Source organism: Brugia malayi (assembly GCF_000002995.4).
Source record: "Brugia malayi strain FR3 genome assembly, contig: Bm_v4_ChrX_scaffold_001, whole genome shotgun sequence".
Taxonomy (NCBI): domain Eukaryota; kingdom Metazoa; phylum Nematoda; class Chromadorea; order Rhabditida; family Onchocercidae; genus Brugia; species Brugia malayi.
The window spans coordinates 16,169,605-16,193,532 of record NW_025062479.1 but is presented as its reverse complement, the minus strand read 5'-3'; the positions used below and the strand labels follow the sequence as shown (position 1 = coordinate 16,193,532).

Genomic DNA, 23,928 nt, shown 5'->3' with positions numbered 1-23,928 from the left:
AGGATTGAGTCTTGTTGGTGTGACGCTTTGGTTTTTATAGCATTAAGTATCGCCAAGTTCCTTCAGATAAAGCTGGTTTTTCTGACTGTTTTGTTGAATCGAGGCTTTCAGAATTAGATTTCAGAATTCTGTGGTCGTATGCTCTCAATTATCATTAATTTGCTCACGTTGAGTGACCAGGTCCAGATCTGAAGAAACACTAAGCTTGTTATCATATAGTTTACTAAATATTCTAACTGTTGCGTTTTTCATGATAAGCAGATGTAAACAGACCTCAGTTATGCTCATTATTTCTTGCCTACTTAAAGTATGAAATATTTGTATTTAAAGTATATGAAATATTTATATATTTTAGCTCTGCGTTGAGATCATGGGATTCACGTGTTGCCGAAAAATCTAACTCTGTCCTCTAGTTATTTACTGATCACGCGACTCAATACCATTAAGTGTTTTTTAGAAAATGGCAAGGAATAATCAAATCTAGTCTTTTTAAGTTAACAAGAGTTCTCGTAAAATATGTATAAGTATCGTTAAAAGCAAAGATACGTAAATGTCAGTGATTTCTACGCAGGTAAATCTCGCTCTGAGAAACCTGAGTAATGAAACATGCAAATACCTAATTGTATTGCAAGCACAGAAAGTAGTCTGTTCAAGAGCTGAAAAATGGACGGACATTATTTCTTCCTGAAATAAAACATTTATATAGTCCCCAAAATATTTTGAATAGCTACTGCAATGTCATCTCATTCATTCAACCATTCACAGATTGATTATCGTTGTGAAGAAAGGTTAGAATCGATAGGCAATGTTATGGAGGAGAAACAGCAGTCCTGCCCATCCTATCGGTCCCAGCGAAGGTCCGCCTGTGTATGCTGAGAAAGCAAATATATGATAACGACTATCTGTACCGTCACATTCACTTATTACTGGCCTCTCGGTTCATTTCTCGAATTCCCTCCTTCCCGGCTATTTCATCTATTGTAATTCACTCACAAATACCATTGCGTGTCCGCTATCAACCATATGTACAATCGACGTAGTTTCTCGTGCATTGCTCTCTCGACATCAGATCATCATGTCTACCTTCAGTTCCCATATTTCATCATACTTTATATTTCGTTAAAAAAAAGGAAAGTGCTAGGTATAAAGTGGAATAGCTCATTGGGGAATGACACATATGAGTAATAGATGTTACTGAGAGTGAATTAAGATCATATGGTGAAGCTGTTAACAATTTGCATTTGCCTTGAAGTGGCAGAGAGTGACAGGACACGCACGTGACTCAAACTAATAACCTGTTGTAATTTGCTCTTTTCCGCTTTTTTTTTTTTCGATAATCCAAAAAATCAATGAAACAGGAAGGTACAGAACAAATTATAGGCCTAATTTGCACTCAATGTGAACAAATCTCCAAGTGCACATTCGGTGCATCTGAGAATCTCCTAGAGATGAGTCAACTTATCGTTGATTAATGAGAGAATATGTTAAGAACCAAACAAGGAAGAGTAAACTGGCAGAAGTTCTTAAGAGTCATAAAGTAGGGTTGGGATATTTGGAGAATAATCTGGAGCTACAGCAGCAAATACTGTTTATTAGAATCCAGAAAGTTAGCGCACTCCACACAACGATATAACTGGCCTCTAGGCACACAAAAATGATAGCAGTGTGATCCCTAGAGCCATCTAAGTCATCGTTTGGAGTAAATATTTTTAATGGCTAAAAGGATTCCCAAATCAGCAATGCTCAGGATCTCTTATACACATTATTATCTGTAAAACATGAACTATTATCACCATTATCACTCACAACCATAATCCATGCAAGTACTAGAATACAACAGCTTGAGATTCATATCTGGTGTTGTCTATGATGTTCCCATATATGGCAGTGAAGGTCAAAGGGTCAGGTCATTGTACCTCTTCCCACATCGACAGGTGGAGGGTCAGTTAGTATAAGTTGTGCTCAGATGCGGTCATTTATTGCTGCTGTTGCTGTCTGAGTCTGCGACGTCGCTAAGACAATCCTTTGGTAGGTCCGGCAAATCCTGGCCCTTCTCCCGCACCCACAGAAAGATGGCTGTACAACCTAGACAGATGATTGGATGGAATGATGAACGACTAGGTGGTAGGCAAGAAATCCCCAACCTTATTTGTATTTGTAGCAATTGAAATGACGGTTCGGCTATGTATCGATTGATTATCGATTGGCTCCCATCTGTCATCTGAGACAAGAGCCAATCGATAGTGCACACATTGCTACATTCTGAACAGAAAATTTGCAGGGACGGAAGAATGAGAGAAAGAGGGCAGCGAGCTGTATGGTTGACTGCCCAACAAATCGATCGATTGTGGAGGAGTGGGGAGGGCTTCGGACGGAATGCTATAAAAGATGGCCGGCCTGCCTTGGGAACCATTCATTCGTTGGGTTGGCTGGCTGGTGAGTGTTGCTGGTTGGAGTGGGTTGGTGGGGACATCGTTAGATGCGTAATATGAGGGCTTGCGGGTAGCTGTACTTGTAGTGGTACTTCAGGATTGAGGGGTTGGGTTGACAAATTATACTCGCAGTTAACCAGTGCGGTTATTAGAAAGGCAAAGCTGAGAAAGTTGGCGCGAGGGTTTGAGACTAGTCCAGATAGAACTTTGATTTAGAGAGAACAAATTATCTGTATGTTTGCATGAGAGCTGATAGCATGTCACAGCTCTCTAGGCAACGTGCTCCATCTTGTCGAATACTTTTAGATTTCTCTCGGAGTCCCTACCCGATAAAAATGAAACAGTCTTTTGGTTTCTGGAAAGTAAAGCTAACTTATTGCAGTGCGTTATCCTTGTAAACATGCAAATCTTCGTGAAAACACTGACTGGAAAAACGATCACTCTTGAAGTGGAGGCTTCAGACACAATTGAAAATGTTAAAGCAAAAATACAAGACAAGGAGGGTATTCCGCCAGACCAGCAGCGCCTTATATTTGCAGGTATGAAAATTACTTGATTTATATGAAATTTCTGTTTTAGTCCGTTAAGTAGTTAAAGAAGAGGTGCGCCCTAACAACAAACTCATTCTTTCAGGTAAGCAGTTGGAAGATGGGCGTACTTTGTCAGATTATAATATTCAGAAGGAGTCGACATTGCATCTGGTTCTGCGATTGAGGGGTGGTATGCAAATCTTTGTTAAAACTCTTACCGGTAAAACAATCACATTGGAAGTGGAAGCATCTGACACCATCGAGAATGTTAAGGCAAAAATCCAGGACAAGGAGGGAATTCCACCAGACCAGCAGCGATTGATCTTCGCGGGTATGTTTTTCTAAGTGGTGTGTCTTATGGCGGTTAATTATTGCGTATTTTTTCCGTTAGAATTTAGGCAAAAATAATGCACATTTCAGATGGGTGGCAATTTTATTATGTTTTGTAGGTAAACAATTGGAAGATGGTCGTACCTTGTCCGATTATAATATCCAAAAGGAGTCTACACTTCATCTTGTACTTCGCCTCCGAGGTGGCATGCAAATTTTTGTAAAAACATTGACGGGCAAGACGATCACCTTAGAAGTTGAGGCTTCTGACACAATCGAAAATGTAAAGGCCAAGATTCAGGACAAAGAAGGGATCCCTCCAGATCAGCAGCGCCTTATTTTTGCTGGTAAGCATTTACTTAATTTTTGCTCAATGAATAAGAAATTTGAAATGGGATCTGCTGTATACCGATATATCACTGGCGGGCATGGTTTGTAATCATCTAGAAGATGAACGCATATTGTCTAAATAACATCGAGACGAATCGACACTGCGTTTGGTGACACAACGTGTTTGTGATGGAATATAGATTTTCGTTAAACTAAAAACTGTAACGCCGGGGATAAAAGTATCGGATGCGATTCAAAATTAAATGACAATATCCATGGTGAAGAGGGCATTCCTTCTGCTCAGCACCGTTTCACAGATTAGTTTGCACTGACATTCTAATGACAAATTAGTTTGCATTAAGTCAAGGAATGTTCAGAATTTTTGATTTCGAATTAGAGGTTCCTGTTTCTTTGGTCTAGGTTTTCTTTTCAGGAAAGCAACTGGAAGATGGTCGCACGCTTTCTGATTATAACATCCAGAAGGAATCTACTTTGCATCTGGTGCTTAGACTGCGCGGAGGAATGCAGATTTTTGTAAAGACTTTGACGGGTAAAACCATAACACTCGAAGTGGAGGCTTCTGATACTATCGAAAATGTCAAAGCAAAGATTCAAGACAAGGAAGGCATTCCACCAGATCAGCAGCGACTGATCTTTGCGGGCAAGCAGCTGGAGGACGGTCGCACATTGTCCGATTATAATATTCAGAAGGAATCGACGCTGCACCTGGTTCTTCGCCTTCGTGGTGGATACTGATTCATACTTGCTGTAAATTTTTTTTGAATTGGAGAATCAATGACGTTGTTATTAAGCTGACTTTGGGCAGGGATTGCAATTATGAAATACAAAAACTTTGAATAAGTTGGTAAAATTGTCTTCCTATTTTCGAGGATTAGTTTCCACGCTTTTCTCACGGGGGAATAGGTACTGCTTTTCGGAAAAGTAAAGTATATACTGCCCGCTAATTCTAATTACTGGTCCAAAATTGCCGGATTTCCTTTAGTTTTCGAGGTGGACGTGATTTTCCTTTTCTACGAATTTGTGAATAAAAAATTTTACAATGCTTTGTTCCATAGATTATTTCGACATATGTGATTGTGCTGAATTTCTGATTTTTTTTTTTGGTGAAGAAATAGTGTTTGGTTTTAGTAAGCACTCTTACAAATGATGTAAGGTAGAAGGGGAATTTCTGGCGAATTCCGGTGATGGGTGGGAAAGTTATTCCACGTCATCAATGCATAGTTGTAAAAAAATGAAGTTATTCAAAGTTATCGATTACACAGATGTAAAGCAGGGGTGGTAAAGGATCTAGTGATATTTGATTGGCATTCGTGTGAGAATGCTTATTTGGGCTTCCACTTGAAAGTGGTTCTTTGTTCATAACAAAAGGTTGGCTAAGGAGTTCTTTGCTCCGCGTGGGGCCAGATGGGACTTCCAGGTGTGAGTTCTTCCATACACGTTATTAGGTTTTGTTCTTGGACGCAGTGGGAAGGGTTCTTGTTCGCTTTTACCTTTGGTGTTTACTAAATTGAGCTAGGTGTACTTTGTCTATTGTTAGGGTAGTCTGGTTCTAGCGCATTTTGTGGTCGTTTTTTTTAATGCTGACTTTATTGGTCAAGGACAAGCGCACTATTGATTTATGTACGGAAATGTTATGGTGTGGTCAGAAGTGTTAAATTCGGGTTTGATGTTCATCCTTTCCGACATCACCCAGTGTAGACTCGAGTTCTTAAAATGTTGGTCGTCGAGATGGTTTTTCCCAACAGCGTGTCATTTATTCACTATCAGTGCTTTCAGAAATCTGATTTTCATTTGGGGAGGTCATTGCGTTATCGGCATTACCACAAATATGTTTTGATACGTAGACTTGTACTGATATGCTACTTTTATTGATGTGTTAACTGATAACGTGCTACTGGAAATTTATTCCAATACTTTTATATGGTTCTTTGCATAATGGTATGCGTACAGTACGTTGAAATTGTGCGAGTAAGAAATGCGAAATGGTCCCGCTGTAGGAAAGTAACCTTTGGAGTTCCAAGCGTCTTTGATGTGGATGACAAACGACTGGATTTCCAAGTTTGATAGACCTCGATAAGTTATATCGCCGTCTTTATAAATTCCCCACCTGTATTTTCGTAAGTAATCTCATTGAAAATGATAGAATCTGACATATTATTGTAATAACACTTCATCCAAACAACACACAATTAGAAATGTCTTCTCTTACGACTAAGAAACTTATTTTTAGCGTCATTGATGGAGAAACTTGCAAGAAAGCCAAAAGCCCGGACATCGGTTTCCTTGGAGAAGTCATGTCTCAGCATAGTTTATAGAGCCAGCCACCCTGCAGAAATACTCTCAAAGGTTCCTTATGAATAAATGGTAGGTCTGATCCAACATAGCAAAAAATAGCCAATTTTAACTTTATATTTCTATCGATCAGAGACAATTCGCCGCTTTCGCATCTCTGAATTATAATTTCGGTAAATTTTCGAAATCAATACAACCAATGAAAATCTTATCAGTTGTCAGCGATGAGCGACATCGCTTCTCACATTCACTGAGGTTTTTGTTATTGCATTTTATTTTGGAATAAAAACTTTCCCCACGAACCTGGAAAGCGCACATTGCGAAGTCCGGAAAAAATGAATGAATCAGCTAAAATACATTATTTTTATGGGATGGACATCAATGTGTCACCAGTAAATCTCGGGATTTTGGAAGAAAAATCTAATCACTACGGACATATCCTTTCTCAGTGAGATATTTCAGTGCAGTAGCTGCTTCGGTCGCATAGCGTGCTTTCTGGTCTTTTCAAGCTTCTTTTTTTTTGTAGAAACGTTAACAATTTCACTAGATTTTCAATTTGTATTTCACAGCGAATTTCCAATTTGCATTCTTAACTTATCTTGAATACTTGAATTCCAATCATTTAACACAAGCATTCTGTTGTTATAGCTTTATCTATTCAATATTTTTTGTAATTTTCAGAGTTATAGGTTGTAGGTTACACATTATACGTTATAAATATTAAATAATAGATTATAGGTTCTAAATCATAGGTTGTAAGTTATAGGTTAAGAGTTAGGGAATAAGCAATAATAGGGTTATAGATTATAAGTAATAATAGATTGTGGGTTTTGAGTAACTTTTTTCAATCTTCAAAAAAATTTGCAATTGTAAAACATAAAATGTAGGTTGCAAGTTACAGGTTTAGGCTATATGTCATAGGTTACGATTTATAAATGGACGATAATTAAAAACGAAATTTCCTTTGACAAAATTCAACAATCATTGTAAGCGGAAGAGCTGTAATAATAACACCATAAAACTGTAAAATATTTGAATGTGATATTTCTTTCAGAACGCCAGCTCCAGCCAAGAATTGCTTCCTACTTTCTATTACTAACTGCTTGCTTGTAAGCAACATCGCTGCGGCTTGAATTTTTTCTTTTTCAACACAAGCAAGAACGAGAAAAAACAAGTATGTGTTAACATTTGTTCAGATTAGTATAACGGCCAGTAAAAAAAAATCGGTTTCTTCAAAACCGTTTCCGTGCTACCAGCGTCTTATTTTGATGCCAGTGTAGTAGTGACTATACCTCTACTATGATCCTGAATAACTATTTATTGTTATCGGACCTATAACAGGTATATAATCGCTATCTGTACTTATTTAGACGTAAAAGGTTCTTAGTATCTATCATTAAATTTATTTCCAAACGCAAATTAAGACTTCAATTTTAATAATTACCATTTTTTAAAGAAAAGGAGAAGAAATAGGCTCACAAAACGAACCTTATGGTCATCACTGAAGAAATTTTTTTCATGCGATTAATACCGTTATTACTTCACCGTTGTGGTAAACAGAGAGGACACAAACGAGCTGACCTAAAATTATTCTTTTTCATTGCTTGAAATTCATTGCATAGCTACAAATTTCGTATTTTATTCTATTCAACTGCATTATTTAAAGTTTCCAAAGTTTGAGGATTGCTTTAAGTTCGAAATTAAAATTATGTTTACTAATAATACTTTAGTAAATCTTCCGACTTTAACGAAACTACCATTAAAATTTTGAGCAACAGTGAAGAACAATTTTACCTTTCTAATCCATTAGTCGAAGTAATCACGTCCCTTTGTGAGTTACTATTTCCGCATCTGCTAACGGCATATAACCATGAAGTATCTTTCGGTTGTGCAAATCCGGATCCATCTGTTCCTCGAATATCTGAACAGTTGACATTCAATGTATATAATTTCTATTGCAACTGTTTGATAAGATAAAAAGCACGAAGCTACACAAACCACTCCACTTAACGATAAAAAATAATAATAAATATAAGGAAAAATCATATTTTATTTTAAAACAATCAACCTACACACCTCAAACTTCTAAACAACTATCAAATATTAAAAAAGGAATTTCGAGGGAATAAAACTGCAATTTGTAGTCTCAGAAATAAATGATCTCACTCCGCCTTTCCATTTGCCGGACTGTTCGGTTCTTCACTGTTTCATATCATTGCCTAAGATTAGCAACTAACAGCAATAACTCGATGAAAAGTTCCTAGAAATCTTTTTTTTTTTTTTTTTTCAGGAATAAAAATGGCTTTAAAACTGATATAATGTTAAGATTAATCAATGAAATACTGAAGGAATACGTAGCTTTGCTGTCATTGAATTTTACTTGAGAATACGCTTCAGTCCTTTCACTAACGAAGCTGTTCTAGAAACAGCAATACGAAACTTTAGTTTGAAGTTAAAATCTTCGGGCTCTTCATAAAGCATAAAAAACAAGTTATATTGATTTAAAAAATTTTTATCTCACAATTAGACAAAAAAATGGCTTTAAAAACAAACAAAATCGCCTAAATCGAATAGAATAAACTTCAAAATAATTGGAAAAATGACAACTGCAGATGTACAGGTGGGGCGCTTCATATTTTAAAGAATTGAATCTTTGGTCAGAATTGTATCAGGAATATTACCAAATCATTCAAAAAAGTGCACGTACATCTACAAAACATTTAATTAAAAGAAATATCGAATTGAAAGAGATATCAAAATATTTTACTAATCTACTTGTTTTAAATTTGACTTTTCCTTACAAATGAATCCTAAGAGATTTATTTGTAAACGATGATGTGACTTTATAAAACAATTCACTTAGAAAAAAAAAATCGATGACTTTTTTAAAGTCATCGAAAACATAACTAAGGTATAACAGCATTTAATACAACTAAATTATAACAACATTTAATATTGTGTAATATGGCAGTAACTCTTCTACAACAAAACAATATTGTGGAAGAATCACTAGCCTGAATTCAATAGACAGTGATACCATAATAACCATATTCTACATAAACGAAAACTCATCTAAATATATTGGAAAATTATTAAAGAATCACTGATCTTCACTGTATCAGTAACGACTACATTACAACTATTCACTAATACAAAATACTCCATTCCCAAAAAAAGCCTAGCTTGCAATTTTCATTACTCTCACCTAACTTTTACTTCCAGTTATAATGATGTAAAAAAAACATCTAAAATACCTGAACTTTAGTGGTCTGTTTGCTCAATTATAAATTAAGTATATTAATGAATATATAACACCAACAACAAGTGTTCCAGAACTTAAAGATTCAAATATTTTTTTATATCACACATACTGATTTATTTCTTTTTCTCTGTTTTCTCATTCACTTTTCCTAAAGCCAAGAAAAAGCAAATATGAAATATGCTGCTCCTCAGTTACTAGACGAAATGCGACAATTTCTATTCATAAAAGCATTTAAATATTAAAACATATGTCACCAAAAAATGAGGTAAAATATTTTCTCTCACTTTAAATCTATTCTTTCAAGAATGGCTGAAGCTAAACAAGAATACATCTTTTTTAAGTATAAAAAAAGTTCTTAAAAAACAAAAGTACGAAAAATACGGGTGAGCCGACTGAATTTCATATAAACACTGGATTCAATCTTCTTTTTTCTTTTTCACTCAACTATTCTATCTCATAACAAAACTTTTGTATTCTTGAAAGCTTTTCCAATTTCAGTTCTGGAATGAACTTTCGCTTTCCGAACAACAAGCAAAATTTAATTCCTATTTCTAATCGGTAAAGTGAAACTATGAAAAAATTTTCCCAAAAGTTACGTGTCCTTCGCACAGAGAAGTTTCATTTTTTTTATTTCTGCGTCTTTTAAGATGTTTGCTGCAATCCGCTGAAATACCACAGGTATCTATAACAAGCTTTGGTAGGGGTTTTTTATCCAAATCTGTTTTTTTCTTGCTTTTCATACACAGATTTCTCCGGAATGAAGGAAACGATATTACAGGAAAATAAAGGGGAAGGTCAAAATCATTTGCAACACGGCCCTGTCCACCAGCTTCAAAAAACCTGAAAACGGTCGTGTATTCTTGAAAATAATGGAACAAGATGTTAAATACTACCTGTATAATAATATATTTCTTGCCTGAACCACAACGAACTGCTCCTTTGTTATTAGACCCGAAAGAGCTACTCTGCTAACCCCGAACGGAAAATGGCGATTAAAAAGTGAAACAAACCAGCCAAGCGGAAACCATAATCTCATTCGATTATCGCTTCTTGCTGAACTAAATTGATATGCATATGCATGATAATATAAAAACATTCGAGATGAGATGCAGAATGCGATGAATACATCAATACTGTAGTGTTCGTGTCCAGCCAAAATGAAAAATATGCCGAACAGATTTAAAACCCAAGTAAATGTATGTAAGATATGCCATGAATCTGGTGTGTCTGTAAAATTTGCCCAAATTTACCACTTTATCCCCATGTTATGTATTGACTTAAACTAATCGATAAAATAACACCTATTCAATGAAAATATCTCGCCCAAAATCATATAACTAGCAATTAGAATAGAAACAATTAAGCAAAAATTTTAGAATAAATTTAATTACGAGACATTAAAGTAGTTATGAATGAATAAGCTAAGGAGAATCATTTTCACTTAAATAGTGATCATGAAGCAAAAAAAAAATGAGTGCGCAAAACCACATTTCAAGAAATGCTACCATTCAGAAATATTGCCAACCTAGAAGCTCCAGAACTGAAGAAAAGATTTATTCCAACAAAACAGAAGAGTATTTGTCAGTAATGTGCCTTGTGGAGTCATGAATACAATTTAAAAACCTGAACAAAAATGAAAGATATGGACCAACATTCAGTAATGAAATGGTTTAATAACGTCATAGCTGTTGTATGCCCACTAAACATGTAATCACCGCACGAGCGCACACCATGGATTGACATACCAAATCGTGACCAGATATGATAGGCTTGCTGAAGCCTTGCGACGAATGTACCATAACTCTGTTAAAACATTAAACTGGTGAAAGACAAAAAAATACTTTCATACAGATAGATGAGTCATCGATCACTAATGCAGGAAAAACATTATTCCTCGAAGTCGAAACCATACTTCTACACATTATAACATCTTCCCTTCGACAAAAATAATTACCTGTGAACGACATTCCAAATGTGGACCTGGAACAGATAGGGATGTGATTAGCATCGTAACACAACGCAACAAAAAAACAGTTCCAACCAACGAAAACATACGTCGCATTATAACGACTCTGAAAAGAAAATAATTCTTATTTGTTAACATTCAGGTCTGATTGATTACTGGGTCTCATTACCGAAAATCCCAGACTTAAAAATCATCAGTAGTCATTTTAGAGGCCTACTTTCAAAGCATGCTTTAAAACATTTACGATGTTATCATAGCAATACTAATATAGTGAAAAACTCTGGTATATCATGAACATTCAGACAGCGAAATATATAGTCCCATAACACTGTGAATACCAGAATAACAATAGTAGAATAACAGTAATTAAAAAAAGTCATTTAATACATCTGGGAGTTTTTGCAGGCAACTAAACTTTTTCAAAACAGTATGAGCTTCACTATAATAAATGATTTCCGTGAAATACCAATAAATTGGCCACTAAATTTCGCAGCAGGTAACTTGTTTAGTGATTATTTACGACTACTATGATTACTGCAAAAAATACCGATGCTTATGAAAGAACAAAATCGTGAACCACAGTAATGCCAGAAAAACTGCTATTCCTTCACAAACTTGAAAAGCCCATGGTATCAGCGGCAAGTTATCAAGTACGATATCTGGCAAAGGTGGATATGTTTTCATATCTAAAGATTGCTACAGATATTATATTAACAAGTAAAGCTTAGTAAGAGACAGTCCAAATATGATATTTCCGTCCTTCTTAGGCTGTTGTTTTTGAAAATTTTTAAATAGATTTTCTGAGACAAAAAGTTACTCACCTGGTACACGATCATGTACAAGAACCATTACAAAAGCAGTAATTAATAAAGAAGATGTACAATAACAAAAAGCAATAGTTAATTTTATGAACGATTTGAATTTTGTGTCGGGGCTTTCCACCTGCAACCTGTTCATTGAACTTTATTCAAAATGATATATGATGACGTATAAGATTTTTCAAAAGCAAACGCATTTGTGAAAAACAAAATTATCCACCTGTCAAAATCGTAGACCAGAATTTAGCATACTGGTTAAATTAGTCGAGAACATAGTTTACATTATAAAATATATAAATTTAATCAATAAAAGTAGAAAAGAACATGAGAAAAAATAACCTGTCGTATCAAATCTTCCCTGCTCAGAAGATGCATTTGCTTTAGTCTCCCCTCATCTAACGAATTTGCAGCTATACACTGTGCAGTTTCACTGAAAGTCAAAATGGTTTTTTTGCATGAAATTAAATTTAAGTTTTGAGACGCTTTATCATTTGAATCACTAGCAACTCAGACAGGATACAACATTATAAAACAGTTATAAAAAAATAAATGTGGCTTAAATTGTCTGGAAATCTAGTGCTTCACATGGTAATATCTTCCCTAATATTATATTAATACTGAATAACGACAACTAACTCATCACAGAGAGTAATAAAAATGTATGTAGCGCAACAATATAGCAAATCTTGCCTTGTTTTAGACAAAATTTTTGGATAGGGGCCCGCAGTAGGCACCAATCCATCTTCATAATTCTTAAGATCACTCGAATCAATTAGTAAGGGATCATTACCAGGAAATGATATTTGATTCCTCGTGCTTGCAACGGCCAACTGCAGCTTTGACTGAAAAACGATTTATAATTCCCAAGTTCCAACCAAAAAGTACATAATCAAATAAATTGTGCTGAATCGCCAGTAACGAAGACTATCTATTTATAACATGAATAGCATGAAAACTTTAGGATATTCCAACAGAAAGTTTTGTACAAAGCTGTTCTTCGTATAAATTCTGGTCATCAGCACAACCTGAAGCAATCATAACAGAATGTAGTTATGCTGCTTTACCGACCGTATCCACCCTATCCTGATCGTTCGCATTATAACCACACTCATGTCGTTTTGACTGTTTCAACTGCAACGACAAACATAAATTCAGAAGTAAACAATGATTTTAGCAGAACCAAATACATAAGCTTAAAATTTACTGGATAATACAAATACTAACCACCGCTTCTAAAGACGCCAAATCAGTTCTTAACCTGGAAACAGCTAAGGCAATGCGCTTAATATCACCAAGGCAATCCAATTTCAATGGTTTCTCGCGTAAATCGACTTCTGTTAGCATAAGTAATGTACGACCATCAATCTGACATGACATGAGAAAAGGAACTTGAAAAGATTCACGAAGACAGCTCGTTTTTCAAACAATAACGGATGAGAAAAATACATGCAGAAACTTAATATTTACCACTGGCAAGTCAAATGTTAATTCATTACTTATTCACTAAGCAATAATTACTCGTGCAGCAGAAGAAAAAATACCTTATGTCTGTAAGCGATGATATTAGCATATTTCTCAAAACCCTGTTCATTAAGCCATGCAGCAACATCGTCATAATTCCATTTTTCAGGTGGGGTTGTGACGATGTGATGATTACCGTTCTTGTTACGAATATTTCCCGCTTCGCACTTTTTCACTTCATCTTCAGTACCGCATAACACATCAAAATCTGCCATTATCATTGGGTGAGAAAGCATGACACCTAGAAATGTACACTAGCTTCATAATATTCGTTACATGCAAATAATTAATCATAATATCAGAAAGTTATAGCAATAAATTGTACACGTAGTCACACTGCTCTGTTTCTTATCCATTAAAATAGACTAATATTACGTTATACTTCACATATTACCTCTTTCAGCTTCTAATCATATGTAAAACTATGTTTAAAAAAAGTAATCTAACGTTATCATATGAATAAAAACTGCTTGTACTGCAAGTGTAAATTATATGACCTAGTTGTAGAGGAGAGGAAAGACGCATACACACAAATACACATATTTAAATATAATCAGCACCATTCCTTTTGTATTTCGAAAATCACTCATTAATCTAGTCATCCATAACTAAACTTTACAAGCAAATTAACTTCTTAAAATGAGCAAATACATAAAGCAAAGTAAAGCGAATTGAGAGAAAAGGTCCTCTCATATTCATAACTGTAGTGCGGAAAAAGCTGATGATTGAAGAATGGTTGAAAATACTGATAATTTCAACCACTCTACGATAAAGTGATATGCACGAGATAAACCACGGGTACGCCGCGAATCACCAACATCTCCCAACTCCCAATACAGTTTTTTACCGTGCTTTTATCTCATGTTAATTCGAGGGATTCAAAGTTTCATTGTAGGTATGATGGAAACTTTGGCGGGATAATTCGGATGCGACTTCCAAACAATTCGGATACAATTTTCTAGTATATGCATGATTTATCCGTTGACGGCAGTGTTTTTTTGGTTTGTTTCAAGTAATTCTTCCTTTAAAATGCTTACATTTGAGAGTATAAATGAATCGTTCAACACTTGCACTTCTTTTGACTGTTTTACGTTTTCGAAAGAAGCATTGCAGCATATTACATTGTTGGATCAGATGAAATAATATAATTTTATTAAGAGCTTAGTTGTGATTCCGATAAGTATTCATGAGTTTCTTGTTTAAAAATAATCCATTTCAAGATTTCACTACTGTTAAAAATTCATTTGCTGTGAGGAGGTGTTTTGGATTAAAATGGTGGGTGAGACAGACCGTCACAATGTATTCCATTCCCGATTGAGGCGAGGTGAGTTACAGTGGCGGGGACCTTAATTTTTCTATTTTTTAATGGATGAAGACATCGACTCTCATATGGTATCTATGCATAAAGCAGGATAGCAAACGACTATTCCTACAATATAATATATATATATATAAGCTTATAATGATGCTAGAATTAAACACAGTTGTCTGGAGGAAACAATAGTATTTACCAATACTCAAGGAAACAGTATGCAAATGTAGTGCAAGTAAGGGTTATGGATAAAGTTAGCCCAGATAGAACAATGTGAAATAATTCTTCCCCCAGAAAAATTCAAGAAGGACTTAACGATTTTGCTAATCTAGTTTACGATTTTTGTTTTATCGATGGTGTTTTGGTTACCTGCTATTCCATATATCATTTGTGTGAAATAGGATTATAGTATGTTAACGTCCAAGGTTGATCAGGGATTTGTAGCGCATTGTAGGTCGGAAAAAATGATTTGACATTTCGAGTGAATTGGGAAAAATTTCTATTCCAATTTTAGTTTTTTTAACCTTCCTTTTTTGAAAGATTAAAGCAATCGATTGTCATCCTATGACTACAATTGTAAAGAGCCAGATTATCACTCGACAGTATTTTTGGAAAATTTGCCTTTTCCCAGCGTTATTTCGTATGTAATTATATATTTTCATATTATTCTGATTTCAGTGAAAATGTCGAATACAGATAAAACTCCTAAAACTGGCAAAAACGTACGTGTTGCCGTTCGGATAAGGTATATAGATTATTTTTAAGAGATTAGTTTTAATAGACAATTACTAGTGATTAGTAATGTAGAATTAAAACAAGAGATAGGAAAGGCGCACATAGTGTGTGAAGTGTGAAGCTTTCTGTAGTCAATTCAATTAAGAAGTATGATATATCAAGTTTAGACCGATGAATGATAATGAAATTGCCGAGAGGGCTCGCTGCTCACTTATGGCAAATGCTCGCAAACGAATTGTTGCTGTAATTGACCGGGGAGTCAACAAGGAATTTGGACCATTTGATAAGGTTTGCGTTTCATTTTAGACTAGATGTTGTGCCTTGCTGGGCCCATGAACCGCAAGATACCATTCGGCCTATTGTCATCTAAATCGAAAAAGGTTTCATTAGTCTTGTCTTGGATTTTCTCTTTCTTTTTGCTCTGCAAAACTACGTTGTTAGGTTTTAACCAATATGATATAAAGTCAAGATTTTTGATTATGATGAATTGTCTAACACTTTGAATGCTTTTAGATCGTTAAAATGTGTTCAATCCAGTATCCGAAATAAAGGGTACTGTTTTGGAGATTTAATTGAGATCTGATCTTTTTTGTAAATTTAGGTATACGGAACGCATGCAAAACAGCTCGACATATACTTGGATTTGGTCGAACCATTGGTCAAAAATGTTCTTGCTGGTTACAACTGCACTTTATTTGCGTAAGTGTCTATTTTTTATTCCTTTTATGTCCAGCTACCTTATTATTATTTTTAAAAATTCTTCAGATGTTTTAACCTCTTTCAAGTTATTTTCAGTTACGGACAGACAAGTACAGGCAAGACATTTACAATGGAAGGTGAGCAAATCAGTTCAGCTTATGAACACGCATGGAACGAAGATTCATCAGTTGGTATAGTGCCACGAGCTTTGCAACACATTTTTACTGAGTTGGAGAACCAGGTACTTCTAATATTAGAGAATTCATTTTTTTTTATCGATCTTGATTGTAGAATTTTGACGGAAATATTTAACCGAGAGCTGTTTGTATTTATCGGCTAAATCAGTTCAGAAAACCATTTACTTAAAATTTATAAAGAATTGATGATAGTTGATGTAATTCAGGTGGGGCAATAGGAAAGCTTTTATAAATTTAACTAAAGATAATCCTACAAGTTTGAAGGATGCGGAAGAATTCTCAGTTCGTGTATCATATGTTGAGTTATACAACGAAGAACTGTACGATTTGCTTGGGAATGCTGAACTAGGTCATGCAAGATTGCGACTTTTCGAAGATTCTGTGCGGAAGGTAACAAATTTCGCGCCTCTTTAATATTGTGATTTCTTTAATGTTTACGAAAATTGCAGAAACTGATATATTCTGGCAGAGTTTAGGGTTCGGTAATTATTAGTGGCTTGGAAGAAGTTCCAGTGTCTGACCGTCTTGAAGTTCGTGAACTGTTAAAAAGGGGTGCAGAGAAACGAAGAACTGCTGTGACTCAAATGAACTTGAATTCAAGGTTATAATGAAATAAATGTGATAATTATTTTGTCATTTTAAATCACTGTAATCAGTTTAAATTTGTAGAAGGGACGTGATTCTTTTTTGATTTTTAGCCGCTCTCATACCGTTTTCACAATAACAGTTGTAATTCGAGAAAATACTGTGAGCGGGGAAGAAGTCATCAAGCAAGGAAAGTTAAGTTTAATTGATTTGGCTGGTTCGGAAAATATTGGTCGTTCGGGTTCCATCGATAAAAGAGCTCGGGAAGCAGGTTGGCTTTTTTTGTATTTCTATATACCTAGTTGAAATAATATTACTTGCAGCTGTTTTTATTTTCTGAAACTGTTGATTACGGAAATTTGTTTGGACATTTTAAATCTAATTCTGGTCATTATGCCTTTCATTACATACAGGAAGTATTAATCAATCTTTATTAACACTGGGTCGAGTCATTATGGCTTTAACTTCGGGAGCTGGTCATGTCCCATACAGGTAAATGTTCAAATTTTCGTGTTTTTAATTTGTTAGGCTCTTTGTATAAAATTTGGTGTATCTTGCACAATAGATAATGGAAATGGAAACTGTACAGGCTTAATAAGTTAATGTTTTAGAGAGAGCAAGCTTACGAGGATTTTGCAAGATTCATTAGGTGGTAAGACTATTACTACTATTGTAGCAACGTTATCGCCTGCTTCTACCAATATTGAAGTAAGTTATGACCATCAGCCACACATTTTAATTTCTATTTAATAGGATAGAAGTAATGGTTTTTTGTTGATTTTAACGATTAAAAAGATTTTTCAATTTGCTTTTTCTTATTCCTTTTGTTTAAGGAGTCGATTAGCACATTAGAATATGCTTCAACTGCAAAAAATATTAAGAATCAACCTGAAATAAATCAAAAATTGACTCATCGTGCTCTACTTAAGGTTTGTTCATGTACTGAAAATCTCATCAAATTTAGTAAGTGCAGTGAGAAGACTGTCACAACCAACTATGGTAATTATGGCTTGTGTTTTATGTGTTATACTCATTTGCAGCTTATATCATTTCATTCGAATGGTTGCACTTTCAGTTAAGTAATCTTTACTAATTGGTCTGTCTCTGTCTCAGGCTTACAATGATGAAATGAATCGCCTAATGCGTGATTTACAAGCGGCACGTGATAAGACGGGCTTCTTTGTTGATCGTCAGAATTATGAGTGTGCTTTACTTATGTATTTTATGGTTAAAATATGTTTTTTCGACTTTTTGTTTTTTATGTTTTTTTCGATTTTTCATTTAGATGTTTTTGATTTCTAACTTAATTTGCTCTATTTCAATATATTTCATTTCATTTGGTAAATAATAGTGATTTGCAAATTTTTCAAGTGATATTTGCAGAAACATGAATACACAACTTGCGCAACAGAGCCAACAGATCGAAACGCTCACTGATGAGCTTCAATCAGTTCTTGAACGCATTCAGTTGGCAAGTTTTTATATTTAGTTTTTTTTTTTTTTTTTTGATGAAATATTTTCTACGTCAGATAGAAGCATTTCTTTTCCCTATGGCAACATAATGATTATATAGTTCTGTCCTGTGCGTATTCACCGTATAATATATCATTGCATCAGTGGATTTTCTATGAAAATTACTCTGAAACCGCTGTTATGTTTTCGAAATTGTTGCTATATTTTCTTATTGCTTCCACGTGTTAAAGCACTATATTTACCCCTAATTTTTATAGCTAATGCAAGATGCTGAACTCCTAGGCCAGCATTATGGCCGTCTTTACGAACGTTACAAACATATGGAACAGAAGTATAGAGAGCGTTGCAATGAAAATGCTCAGTTAAGTTTGGTAGGTAATATTCATGCGTTTTGCTATAGTTCTGGGAAAATCGATCATAGCTGCTGAAGGTTGGGTTCGGCAAGTTCTATTGTTCTGGTAATTTTTGATATAATTTTACAGCATTTACTGTTGACACAATACATAGCATACATTAAGAAATGATAATTTTGCTTAAAACTGCCGTGGTCGGATTTTTCTTTTTCAATGCTCTCTTCACTTATTATCTCAGTCGTCGTATATTCTGGATTAGAAACAAAGCTTGACATTTAAATATAGATCTTATTGACAGTCAGCATTTATGTGGATCAGATTTACTGATAGTAATTTAAATTTAAAGGAGTTAGCGGATTGCAAGTCGAACTTGGAAAATTATCAGTTCGTTTTGAAGAAGTTGCAGGAATCAGCGAATAAAAGCCAAGTGGAAAATAGACAGGCTAGTGTTAATCATTCAAGCAATTGGAAGGTTGTAAATCTATGAAATATATTTGCAACATTTTTTTATTCTATTTGTAGAGCTTCTGAAGTTAAGATTCTATTATTTTAGCTCCGTCAAAACTGCTTACATTTGGACTCGGACTTGGGTAAAACACATGACAAAATTGATGTCTTTCGTAATGCGGCAAATGAAAATGAAAAACTGTATATTCAGTATACAAGAAATAGTGCACAAAGTGCTGACAAGCTGAAGAAAGGTGTCGAAGATTGGAATGATATGTTACAATCGGAAATGAAAAAAATGACAGATTATTGTGGTGAGAAGTTCGTTTATTTTTTATTTGTTGTTTTGAAGTTGAATTAAGCATACATTAAAAGGTGTTTCATGTAAGTACTAGCTGCTGAAGAGTGAAACATTTTAAGACACGAGGCTTCAATTTTAACCAGATTTTAAACGGAAATTTTTTTATATTTATACATAAGGAAATCCCTTTCTTTACAAACTTGAATTGAATCATACCAATTTTGCGTAATGACTACTACAATATTGCTAATACAATATTATTAGCTAACCCGAATTTTGCGGTTATATGTGGTTTGGTACTTTTTTATCCCTTAGAGGAAAAATTCAAATTCTCAGCTTTTATAAAACTTTTATCTGTATTAGTATTTTTATAATATTTTATTTTGGCATTAATATTTTAACATACAGCAACACTTTTCATGCAATCTCTCAGATGATATTCACATCACATATCAGATGCAGGTTAATGGAGTTTGTTCCATTTTGGGACAGTTATGCGACAGAATACTGAAACATTGAGAAGTAATTTCAGAACAAACGAAAGCTAATGTAGAAAAAGATATGCACGCATTTCGGAACTATATAGATTTACTTCTTTCGCAGTTGAAGGCGTTTTTTACTAGCTGTGAGGTAATTTTGACAATTTGATATATTCGGAAGTATAAGAGATTCAAAAAGAAACCTAAGCATATTCTAAGGAAATTTTTATAATTAAATGAAAAATCGAATATAATTGAATATGATGCAAAAAGGAGGGTTGTTATGTATTTTCTAGGATATATTTTACTTTTCCTTTTTTAATCCTTTTGAAAATCATGTTTCTATTCAGAATGGCACCGACAACTCAGCTGTCAGTTTTTTGAGGGAAGTATGTGCGTTCATTAATGGTGCACAGAGTTATCATGAAAAATTATATGAACAGCATAACAAATTTATTGACTTTTTTGTGAAACATGTGAGCTTTATTTGAAATTAACCTTAAACTTATTATGTCTCCATTTAAGAAAAATATTTGTGGAAAAGATTCTTACAAATCAGCAAGGGAATTTAAATCCTCTGCAAATACTGTTTCAGAGCTGTAGGAATATTTATAGTGGTTCCAGGTAGACGAATATGAAATGCTGGGAAAAAAATATTATGAAGTTTCCACTAATTATACCAATCATACCGTGTCAATGGCAGAAAAAATGAAGCAATTGGTAAGTTTCAGATGCTTGGACAAGCATGTTTTGTCTAGCAATTAATTTTGCAGATGAAGATGGACAGAATAATGAACGGAAAACGGGAAATTCTTGGTGCTTATTACTGGAACTTATTATTTTTAAGATATGTAGTATTAACATCGTTTTGATATGTATAGGAATGATATCTTTTTGTTTGGTATATGGAATCACCTTATGATTTAATTTCAGTTCGTAATACTTCTGAAAAATGAAAAATGCACATTTCCGCTAAATCTCAAACTGAATTAGAGAAAATATATAAGGGATAACTAAACTTAGTATAAGGGATAGGTTATCCTAATCATTTCACTATAATTTTTGATCTTTAATAGATTTCCATATCTCTACTATTATTTGAAATCCAATGAATGTTTTACGTTAGGTCACTGATGCATTAGGAACATACACTGAAACGACGAGAGAGGAAATGGAAGAAGTAAGCGGGAAGCTGAAATCGTTGAGGGCCGAACAACAATCTGCTTTTGAAAGGCAATGTGTATATGTGAAAGCCACTGTCGACGAAACATGTCCCAACAAAATGGCCTGGGAATCATTCAAATATGATTTTTCAAAGAAAATCACTTTCCAAAGAGAAAATATTGATGGTGTAAGTTAAAATCAAATTTTCTTTTTATCATTTAGTGTCTTTTACTATGTTGTTTGGGTTGTATTAACGTTGTTTTGATTATGTATATATTTGGGTTGAAAATTTCTTTTATATGTTGGTATTGTGATTATTGTAGACACACAGAACAATGGAAGCGCTATGTAGAGATTTGCAAAAGCAGGGCGACGTGGTGTCTGCCTATATAAATGAAATGGCAAACTCAAATACAAATGTTGCAATGCATCAAGTAATTTCTTTTATTCTAATCTTCTGTTGCAGTTTTTCTCAGGCGCAAAAAAAAATTTATTTATCCGTTTTTTCTTTTATAATTTTTTTGATGTTTTGTTTGTAAATTTAGATGGAATTCAGTGGAGTGGCATCATCATCACTGCTTCAGGAAGTACATGAAGCATATTCTCGAACAGAACAATTCATTGAAAGGAATATTATTCGTCCATCCAACACTGGTAGGTTTTATCTCACATTATTTTCATTTTCATGGAATTTTTTACTGAGGTCTTCAAAAAATATTCAAAAAAAGCAACAGTTTAGTGCGATGTTTTTGTGTTACTAGTATAAGTTGCTTTCTGATGTGTAATGTCACATCGAAAACTCAGAATGATAGAATATCACTTTTGTATATTACTGACTGCATAATCCGCATAATGATCAAATAGAAATCTCTGCTGCACTTTGCTAATTTTATATGATTCTTTAGTAGCAAAAGTTATAATTTAAGGTGAAACGCCAGTCCGTAGAAAGCAGGTAAAACTTCCAGAACCGATTGAAATTCCGGATGCGAGTGATTTGATTAACAAAACCAATCAAAGTGAAATACCACGAAGGCTAAGTCAGTACCGGGTAAGCGGTAGATTTCCATACTGGGTAGTGATTAATTTTCTCTTTCCACTAGGCGATGGTTATTTTGTCCCAGTTTTAAACTGGTAGTAGTCATTGATCAAAATTAATATTAATTTTACCTTTAATTGATTTACAATTATTTATAGCCGCGTGACTCGATTCTGGAAACACCGTTCACCGTCCTCTCACCAAGAGCTCTCAAAGAAACATTAAAGTGCGATCTTGACGACATTGTTGAAACACCTGAAGTAAATTTGCTTGTATTTTAGAAGGATTTTAATTCCATTTCCTTCTTACTTTCCGTGTTTTGGTAAGAAAAGAAAAGGCTGAAAAGTGCGAATGAGACATTGATGATTTAAGGTTTTTTAAAAACAAGTTAATTTCGTATATATCTCTTGTGAAGTGGTTACTAAAATACAAAAATTCTTTGGGTTATATGAAGTCTGTCCACTCGAATGTTTTTAAAATCAAGACGAAAGAATTTGTTGCAATTTTTAAAGTTCTGGATAACAATACTTTTCAGGATAATAGTGAACATGGTTGTACAGTCGTTAAAAAGCAGAATGATTCAGCGGTAAACATTACGAAACGACGACGTGCCTTTCAGAGTCGAAATTCGTAATTTCATGCAGCAATTCGTACTAATTTTAGCAAAATGCATTGAAATTTCAATACTCCATGCCTCCATATATTTGTAATTATTGGAACTTTTTCAATATTTCATACAGCAGAAAGATTTTTGGTTAAAATTACACGAGAAATAAAAATTCCTGGTAATCGAGGATGTAATTGTGTACTTTGCACCACTTTACTGCTATTGATATTACATTTGAGATATTGTCTCCTAACCTGTATGTCTTTTTTAATATTTTAAAACTTGGTTCTATTACAAACGATAATTTAAGCCTCAATATTCCCAATCAGGCCTCTTATATTTTTGATTTCCTTTTTCACATTGCTAATTTAGAGGGATATCTTTTGCTACATTTATTCATCACTGTGTATTTCTGTGCATTAAAACTCAGTAATACTAGATTTTGTCACTTTCCAATTCTCAAGTCTTGAGCGCTGAAACATTTCAGACATCGCATGGCCAATATTATTTTACTTAGAAATTGTCTCTCGTGTTTTCTAGCTGGGTACCTATGCATCTTCCTCTTTTTGTCTATGTGATTGTATGGTCATATTCATTATCAATAAAACATCATATGCAGACTAGTTGGCTTCTTGCAGGCGTTAAATACACCACAAAAAGTACATGGGCTAAAGGTACCTCTCTTAATTTATGCCACTGATCTATTTAATTCAGAAAAAAATTATGTGGTATATGTGATGATTATTTAATTTCTCAGTATACGATATTTGAATTGAGAAAATGTTTCACTTTTTTCTAGTTAGCTAGATTTGTGTGGTGGGGCATTTTCAATTTTACAAAATTTACAGGACAATAGAAAGGTGAATTTCCGAGATAAAAATAGTCGAGATTTTTCTTTGAAATTGTTCAAGGAAGTTACTAGTTGGCTGGTGCTATCATCGGTTGATGGAATATTTTATTTTACTCATTTGTTTTTGGAATTTTTGCATGGCTTATTATAAGTGCATCAATAGAATTTTTTTTTTTTCATCATTACAA

The 23,928-nt window shown here is 34.2% G+C and overlaps 6 protein-coding genes across 7 annotated transcripts; 4 read left to right on the top strand and 2 right to left on the bottom strand.

The window, feature by feature from the left end:
* Positions 1-2,291: 2,291 nt before the first annotated feature.
* On the top strand, positions 2,292-4,378 carry Bma-ubq-1 (polyubiquitin precursor, putative; the record flags this gene model as incomplete). 2 transcript variants are annotated; one of them, XM_043075050.1, is made up of 5 exons in its annotated part: positions 2,292-2,474; positions 2,815-2,971; positions 3,066-3,293; positions 3,412-3,639; positions 4,056-4,378. In XM_043075050.1, the coding sequence occupies 5 exons, from the start codon at positions 2,292-2,294 to the stop codon at positions 4,376-4,378; spliced, it is 1,119 nt and encodes a 372-aa protein (XP_042930984.1). The 2 variants fall into 2 exon arrangements, with proteins under 2 accessions (XP_042930984.1, XP_001897032.2); XM_001896997.2 differs by lacking the exon at positions 2,292-2,474 and having other exon boundaries at positions 2,833-2,971.
* A 1,332-nt stretch (positions 4,379-5,710) lies between these two features.
* On the top strand, positions 5,711-5,958 carry Bm14449 (Uncharacterized protein; the record flags this gene model as incomplete). The annotated part of the gene is made up of 2 exons (XM_043075049.1): positions 5,711-5,760; positions 5,874-5,958. Coding segments are annotated over 2 exons (135 nt in total), but the record flags the coding sequence as incomplete, so codon positions are not given.
* A 176-nt stretch (positions 5,959-6,134) lies between these two features.
* On the top strand, positions 6,135-7,068 carry Bm226 (Uncharacterized protein; the record flags this gene model as incomplete). The annotated part of the gene is made up of 2 exons (XM_043075048.1): positions 6,135-6,190; positions 6,990-7,068. The coding sequence occupies 2 exons, from the start codon at positions 6,135-6,137 to the stop codon at positions 7,066-7,068; spliced, it is 135 nt and encodes a 44-aa protein (XP_042930982.1).
* A 408-nt stretch (positions 7,069-7,476) lies between these two features.
* On the bottom strand, positions 7,477-8,114 carry Bm4286 (Sphingomyelin synthase-related 1, putative; the record flags this gene model as incomplete). Its single annotated transcript, XM_043075047.1, has 3 exons — positions 7,477-7,516; positions 7,730-7,856; positions 8,102-8,114. 3 exons carry the CDS (start codon positions 8,112-8,114, stop codon positions 7,477-7,479), a joined length of 180 nt encoding a protein of 59 aa, XP_042930981.1.
* A 1,652-nt stretch (positions 8,115-9,766) lies between these two features.
* On the bottom strand, positions 9,767-13,738 carry Bm13035 (Uncharacterized protein; the record flags this gene model as incomplete). Its single annotated transcript, XM_043075046.1, has 11 exons — positions 9,767-10,037; positions 10,208-10,424; positions 10,850-11,000; positions 11,152-11,269; positions 11,711-11,849; positions 11,985-12,105; positions 12,321-12,411; positions 12,672-12,823; positions 13,050-13,112; positions 13,206-13,346; positions 13,523-13,738. The coding sequence occupies 11 exons, from the start codon at positions 13,736-13,738 to the stop codon at positions 9,767-9,769; spliced, it is 1,680 nt and encodes a 559-aa protein (XP_042930980.1).
* Positions 13,739-15,497: 1,759 nt separating this feature from the next.
* Bma-bmk-1 (Kinesin motor domain containing protein) lies at positions 15,498-22,917 on the top strand (the record flags this gene model as incomplete). Its single annotated transcript, XM_043075045.1, has 24 exons — positions 15,498-15,559; positions 15,717-15,837; positions 16,151-16,248; positions 16,345-16,489; positions 16,710-16,835; positions 16,922-17,046; positions 17,144-17,301; positions 17,444-17,522; positions 17,642-17,738; positions 17,864-17,959; positions 18,144-18,232; positions 18,414-18,501; positions 18,761-18,874; positions 19,203-19,298; positions 19,410-19,617; positions 20,137-20,234; positions 20,434-20,559; positions 20,708-20,803; positions 21,210-21,434; positions 21,571-21,681; positions 21,793-21,901; positions 22,174-22,295; positions 22,442-22,543; positions 22,819-22,917. 24 exons carry the CDS (start codon positions 15,498-15,500, stop codon positions 22,915-22,917), a joined length of 2,790 nt encoding a protein of 929 aa, XP_042930979.1.
* Between the last annotated feature and the right edge of the window lie 1,011 nt (positions 22,918-23,928).